The 7,266-nt window shown below is 51.9% G+C and overlaps 1 protein-coding gene across 1 annotated transcript; it reads right to left on the minus strand.

The window, feature by feature from the left end:
• Window positions 1-3,824: 3,824 nt before the first annotated feature.
• On the minus strand, window positions 3,825-4,910 carry JKF63_01804 (uncharacterized protein; the record flags this gene model as incomplete). The annotated part of the gene is made up of 1 exon (XM_067897850.1): window positions 3,825-4,910. The coding sequence occupies one exon, from the start codon at window positions 4,908-4,910 to the stop codon at window positions 3,825-3,827; it is 1,086 nt and encodes a 361-aa protein (XP_067754007.1).
• Window positions 4,911-7,266: the final 2,356 nt, after the last annotated feature.

Here is a 7,266-nt window from a genome sequence, read left to right on the forward strand (position 1 = left end):
CTCCCCCATTTGAAAACAAACGGTGAGGACAAGAGAAAGGAGCACGCGAGCATCGATAAGTGGCATTCGCACTGGAAAAAACACGCATAAGCGATGAAGTGAGTTCGGTTTAGAATGATGGGTGGCAACGGTGGAGGAGAGAGGGGAGAAACAACGACGACATCCGAAAAGAAATCCCAAAAGTCCTCGATTGAAGTCCAGCACATTCGCCTATCATGCGCACACGTTGAATGATTACGCAAGCAATCGAATACTCCGCTTTGGGGGAACCATTTTTGACCTATTACTAACAGTCTGTTTTTTTTTTGCTGTTGTTGCTGATTTCGCTTGGGCCGGACCCGCGAGAAAAAAAATTTATGGGCGGGGGGGAGGAGGGAGAGGGAGGGGGGGGAGGGGAGGAGAGGAGAGAAACGAGAGACCCCCTTTGGTCAAAGAGTGTAGGGGTGCGAACGTTTTTTCAAAAAGCACACAGATGCACAGCATAGAGACATTTGAGGTTTGCGGGGTCAACTCATGAACATGAACATTACTTATGAGCAATCTCCCTTTCACCGAAAGTGGTGGCCACCACCACCCCCCCCCGCGTACAGGAACATAAAACATCTTTCATCGCAAACAAGAACGACGAGCATCACGGTGGTGGTGATAGTGATGGCTGGAGTCAAGACAAGAAACAGCACTGACAAGAAAAGTGAAATTCGAAAAAACAGCAGCAGCAGCAGCAGCAACAGGCAAAGGGAGAGGAGGGGAAAAAGGGGGGAAGGAATCGGGAAGGAAAGAGAGTGAAAGAAGAAAACCGGCCCAGATGGGAAGGCTGCGGTTAGGAGCCATTGTACGTGAAGGATATATATGAGGTGCCCCTTTTTTTTTTTTTGGGGGGGGGGGGGGGGGGCGTGAGGCTTGACAGCCGGAGGGAAAGAAGAAAAGATGCGAGAAATGAAGCGGGGGACTGCCGCAGAGGTCAGTGACAGCATCTCAGCGCGAAATTACGGGCTGCACCTTTACGCTGACCACCGACCTCGCTCTGCGAAGAGCCCTATTATACCTTCCCCACCCACCCACCCCTCTCCATATACATCACACACTGGAGCTGCCACGTCCGAAAACTATGCAGCATCTACATTCCCAACCCAAAGCGAGCAGCCACACGCGAAAAATAATTTTTGAAAGGTGCAGAAGCATGTCGACCTTCGCGAAGTCGACCCCACCCGGTATATTTTGTCCTCCCTAGCCCACCATCCTCTGCCCACACCAGCAGAGACAACACGCACCAGTACGTACCTCAATCCTCTGTCCCTACGCCGTCTGACCCTGTGTACCAAGCTTCTATTTTCTCAGAAAGACCCCACCACCACATCTCCCCCTTCCCTCCCCTCCTCCTCTCTCTCTGTGCACAACTGTGCGAGGTTGGTCTTCTCTCGCCCCCGAAGCTCGGCATCTCTGCGCTTTGGTGTGCAGCGATGGTTGTCATGTGACTTCTGTTGCATCATTCAGTATCATGAATCGCTGTCTCGGGGGACGTCAGCCTGGCGTCTGCCAGGTCACCAATCCTGTGGTCAAGGAAGTTGGCATGGGCTCCTCTGATGTCGCTCTTTTGTGTCGTGTTGTACGGGCTGTTGCGCCCCTTCCGCCCACCTTGGCAATGAACAAACTGGAAACTGAAGGTGTGTATAGAGGGAGGGGGAAGGGGAAGGAGGGAAAAGCGAATGGACCAGAGAAACGGTCGTTGTTTCCCCTTTTTTCCCCCACGTGACATAGTTGATGCAGGTGTCCTCACTGTAGCTCGAACCTCTCCGCAGTTGCTTCACATTCAAGGCGGTGACGGCTGACCTAGCGGGAAGGGGAAAAAAACTGTTTGGAAAAAAAAAGAACGAGGACTAAATCGTAGGGGATGGCGCGGTAAAGACAAAGGAAAGTAGGTGATGAGGGGGGGGGGGGTGAGGGGAGGGAGGGGAGGGGAGGACATCCCGGGTGGCCAATGGCGACATGGAAAAGTACAGGAAAGCGTGCAAGCGAAACACACGTAATGCAACACAAGAAAAAAATGACAATTCAGGGACAGAGAAGAGAAGCACCCCGGGGGGGCAAAAAAAAGGAGTAGTACGCGGGGGCCATGTGCGGGTGTCAGTGGAAAGAAAAATCAGCCTTTGCGGATATATACAAAGCGAAAAAAGAGCAAAAAAGAAACTAAGGCGCACAACCAATTGAAAAAAAAAAATAAAAGAGGCTGGGAGAGGGGAGGGGAGGGGAGAGGAGGAGGGCGCATTACTTTCAAGTTCAGGTGACGATGACGAGCAGACATAGCCGTGCGGAAAAATCAGTTGAGGACATGTGATTTTGCCTGTACCTTGAAGCATGGGCCCGTTTATGTGCATCGTGGTGTGTATACAACAAATCCTTGTTTTTAAAGGTAAATCAAAGGGGGTTAGAGGGGGGAGGGGGAAAAGAGGGAGTTTGTGAGCATTTGCATAGCGGTGACAAGCGGAGGTGAGGGTGGAGGGAGGGAGGGAGGGGGAGGGAGGGGGAGGGGGAAGGGGGAAGGGGGAAGTGAGGGTTTAAACGATCATTGTCACCATATAAAGAAACAAGAGGTGTTCAAGCAAAGGGAGCCCGTGCGACAGGGGAACGAAAAAAAAGGCACAAGTTTCAGCTCTTATAGGATTTAGGTACCTGGACCATTTTGGGGGAGGGGACACACACACACACACAGACAGACACAGAGACACACACACACACACACGTACACAGACACACACACCCCTCCCCAGTCCCAGTGATCAGAGAGTAGAAATACATATCAAATACCTTTACCTTTTGAGAACTAATCTCATCATTGTGCTTTATCATTTCTCCCTTCTTGTATGGCTGTACCCCGTCACTGCGCCGCTCGGCGCACGGAAGTAACCCGCGCAGGAGTCTTCCTCACGCACAGCAAACTCGTGTTACAGACGCGCACCTGGACGGCCGATCTCCCCATACGTCAGCCACTTTGAGAGAGCGAACATGTCTCTACAGGAGAAACTCGCACAGTCTAAAAATGCCTACACAACAGAAAAAACAAGACACGGAAAATAGGAGCAAACACAGCGGAGAACGAAACACACACACACACACACACACACACACACACACACATGCACGTGTGAATATGTGCGCGCTGAATAGAGAAGAATCCACTTGGAATCAGACAGACAGACGGACAAATAGAAAGAAGAAAAAAAACCGATGAGCACGCACGTTCAACAATTGTATTAGACTGCTGGTAAAGAAAGTAACGATGAACGCAAAGAAGAAAAGGAAAATAACTCAGAGCCCGGCGCAGAAAGAAGAAAGAAGAAATTCAAGCGTTTTAGGATGGAAAAGAGAAGGAGCACAAGCGCATACCTGGAGTGACGGGCGCAGAATAACAGAGCGAACGCCTACAAAAAGTGAGAGGGGACTCACCTTGTGGTACTCACGCTCACAGTGCAAGGACCAAAAATGGAGAAAAGAACGTCGGTATGTGTGAAGCTTGTAAACGGAGGGGGGTGGGAGAGTGGGGGGTAAGCGCCGTCAACAGAAATAGAAATAAGGGACACAACAGTCACCAGGTGAATTGCAGTGCGGGTGGTATGCTGGTCTCTCTCCCTCCCCCCCCCCCCTCCTTCTTGACCGTAAGTAAAGGGAAGACAAGAAGGATGCCGTTTAGACGACAAAACAAAGAAATTTCTAAAAATTGAAAATAAAATCCACATAGCTGCTGCGTAGAGAGGAGGAGGGAGGGAGGGGGGGGGGGGGGAAGGAAACAAACTACCACTTTCACCACACTGCCAGCTGCACAGAGGCTAGGAGGCTTTCTTTTTTTTCGATGCGGCAGGTACCTCAGAGACCTGTTGCTCATGAAGCCAATGACTCACACTACTGGGCACGGAGGCTGTGGATGCCCGATTACTAGTAGTTTTCATTCCGGGCTGCAGAGTGAGTTGCCGATGCTGCAATGAGGCGGAGGTGAGTGGAGACACCTGCGATAGCCTGTACGACTGCCGGACGCGAACGCCCTCTTCATTGTCGCTCTCTGAATCCTTGTCGATGGATCCGGGTAGCTTCTCTGCAGACGACATTTGCGTCTCTACTACAAACACCGGGGGAAGTTGCCCAGCGGCCACCGCAACACCGCTGGAATGAAGCTGCGCGTCATCCTCCGCTGCGGCACCACAGCGGCAGTGGGTCAAGGAGTCGTTTGCCGGCCCATTCAACACCTCTGAGTCACCATCAGACATGTCGCCCGCTTCGCTCATGTCGTCACCCATGCCGGCCCCGCCTACCACGTGTGGAACTACGTAGGTGGCACGGGAGACGTAAGTGTTTCGATCTCGCTGACGCGGGCGATGACAGTTCGGGCACATGGTAACTCTCTGCTGTGTCCACGGCAACCGCCAGAGGTTCACCGTGCTGCCGTTCGCCGAAAAGCTGCTGCTGTGGACCGCGGTGTCGCCAGCTGCAAAGCTGCCGGCACTGTGCACCTTATCAAAGAGAGAGCGTTGATTGTGACGAGTGAAACTAGTGGCCAGGGTGTTGGTGGTGTGTTGTGGACGTTCGAAAAGACCACTCGTGTTCGAGAAAGAGCCAGTCAGGCGCACCGACTTTGGGGAGACGGAGCCCAGTGGAAGCTTCGGCTGCGTCGCAAAACTCGCGCTGGTCTTGAAAGACGTGGGCACTGGGTCGCAGTTCACCGCAGTCGAAACGCTCTGCATCAGAAATTCAGAGGTATCGCTATCGGAAAGCTCCGCAGCTAGCTTGCGTTTATTGCGGCTGCTGCTGACTTTGAAGGAGCTGGGGGAATGCCGCTCCTCGCCATCCGGTTCAGAGTGCAAAAGCTTTTTCTTCTTAGTAAAGCTCCCCGGCGTGAAGATCTTCTGTAGTAAACTCATCTTGCCTTGCGGGTGCGCAAGGTGGAGGAAATGAGATACAGAGGTGTGTGTGTGTGTGGGGAGGGAGGGAGGGAGAGGGAGGGGAGGGAGAGGGAGGGAGGGAGGGAGGGGGAGGGGAGGGAGGGAGGGAGGGAGGGAGGGAGGGAGGGAGGGAGGGAGGGAGAGAGGGAGGGAGGGAGAGGGAGGGAGAGGGAGGGGGAGGGAGGGAGGGAGGGGGAGGGAGGGAGGGAGGGGGAGGGAGAGGAGGGAGGGAGGGAGGGAGGGAGGGAGGGGGGTATGCAAAGGTGGCGATGTAGAAAGGTCAAAAAAGCTAAACAATTTCCTTAACCTCCCAACAGAGGAAAAAGGTCCCGGAAATGGGGAAAAACTTTATGAAGAAGGCAAACCGAAAAAAAAAACGAAGACAGAGGGGAAGGAGCAGCCAGTAGTAGCCCTCAGATCGAGCAACTCCAGTGGTAGTAGTGGTGGTGGTGAAGCAAGGAGAGAAGGATTGGGAGGGGGGGGGACAAAACTATGTTTTAAAAGTTAACACGTAGGTAGCGATGTGCTATGTCCAAAGGAGCAGAGGACATGCAGAAAGTTTGAAAAGTCGAGGAACAGCGAAAGAGGTGAGACACTCGCCACACACAGACACACACACAGGCAGGAAAGAAAACGAAAAGGGAAAAGGTTTTTTTTTAGTTGAGTATGAGAAGCAGAAGACACACACACAAACTTGCCTGTCCAAGTGAATGTGAGGGAGATAAAAAAAGAGGGGAATTCGCTCCTCGCTCCGTTCAATTTTTTATTCGAAGGAGCGCGAACGTTGTAGTGGCGAAGTGAACAGGAAAAAAAAAACAGAGACTACAAAACTAAAAAGGTGAGAAGGAAAGAGCACCGCTAACGTGGTTTGTGTGCGCGCATGTGTCCAAGGGAGATGTATGAGTGCCAGCCGGTTTAAGACGGATGACTTCGACACACGATGCTAGACGGCTACAAAGGAGTTTTCCCACCTGTTCCAGCAACCAAAAGGCAAAGCAGAAGCGAAAGTGAAGAGGGCACCACGAAAATAAGGTGTTTTTGTTTTCTTTTTGCTCGCTTACCTACGTTGGCAAAACTTATATTTTTCAGTGCGTGTGTGTGTGTGTGTGATGGGGGCGGGAGCGGGGAGCTGTGCGAAAATTTGAAAAAAAAAAGAATCGAGGGAAAAAGAGCACCTTGGGGAACACCGCTCAGTTTTACGCTACTTTACCTTTTTTTTCTACCTGACGCGCGGCGAGCGGAGATAAAGCGAATCCGTCGACAAGCAGAAAGTGGGCTTCACCACCACCGCCACCCGCACACACACACACACACACACACACAATTTATAAACAGAGAAGGAGAGAGCGGATGTCGAGAAGTCAAAAATCCTCCCTTGACTCTACAAAACGGCACAGGACAAAAAAGAACAATAAAACTGCTTCACAAGTGAAGAGCGTGATCACTCAGAGGAGAGCAAATGAAGAAGAGCAACGGGAGCAATAGAGAAAAGAATATAGATATACACTAAAAGGCACTGAACTCTTTGGTGTATGTGGCGAGTGCGAATCTGGGAAGACGAGAAGAAAAAAATGAAGTGAAGGGGGAGAGTACCCTTGCGTGGCAGATGTGGACATTGGGTGTGCGCGTATACATTTGTGTGTGAGTGTGTGTGTGTGTGTGTGTGTGTGATAATGGTTATGGCAACGGTGTCACCATTCACATTCGGCGACGAAGAATTCGTGGTGTGACACGTCGTAGGGCAGGAGGGCAACGGGAGAAGATTTTTTGTTGAAGGGATGAAGAAAAAAAGACAAGCAGTTTCGACGTAAAGGGGGAAGACGAGCATTCAGATGGACCCACGAGTCCAAAAAAAAGGATGCGTAGGCACAACAGCAGAGTCTTTTATGGGAAGAGAGGGGTATAAAGTGCGCAGGATCGTAAATCGCCCATGTGCGCTGCGACGAGGACGAAGGGCTGCATTGGGTACACACGGTAAGCTCATCTCAGTATGAAGAACATGGTGAGAAGACCAGGAATGAGAATCCGACAGTACTCTCCTGAATGGGTTTAGTGGCCGTGGAGGGGAGGGGGGGGGAGGGGGAGGGGGAGGGGAGGAGGGGGGACAGCTTTCAAAGTTCAGAGAAGCCACGGTCATCTCACCTGACCGCCCCCCACCCACCCACCCACCCTCCCCCGAATTTTTGATGTGTCGGGCCTTTGCGCTCCCCTCCTGTGTCCCCCATTCCCCAGGATTTCTTCTTTGGTGAATCCTCGCAGCTCCCACCCACTGCGCCCTGTGTAGGAGATGGGTGTAGATGCTCTCTGTATTTCTGTTTTCCTTTGTACGATGTGG

The sequence above is a fragment of the Porcisia hertigi genome, chromosome 34, assembly GCF_017918235.1.
Source record: "Porcisia hertigi strain C119 chromosome 34, whole genome shotgun sequence".
NCBI lineage: Eukaryota > Euglenozoa > Kinetoplastea > Trypanosomatida > Trypanosomatidae > Porcisia > Porcisia hertigi.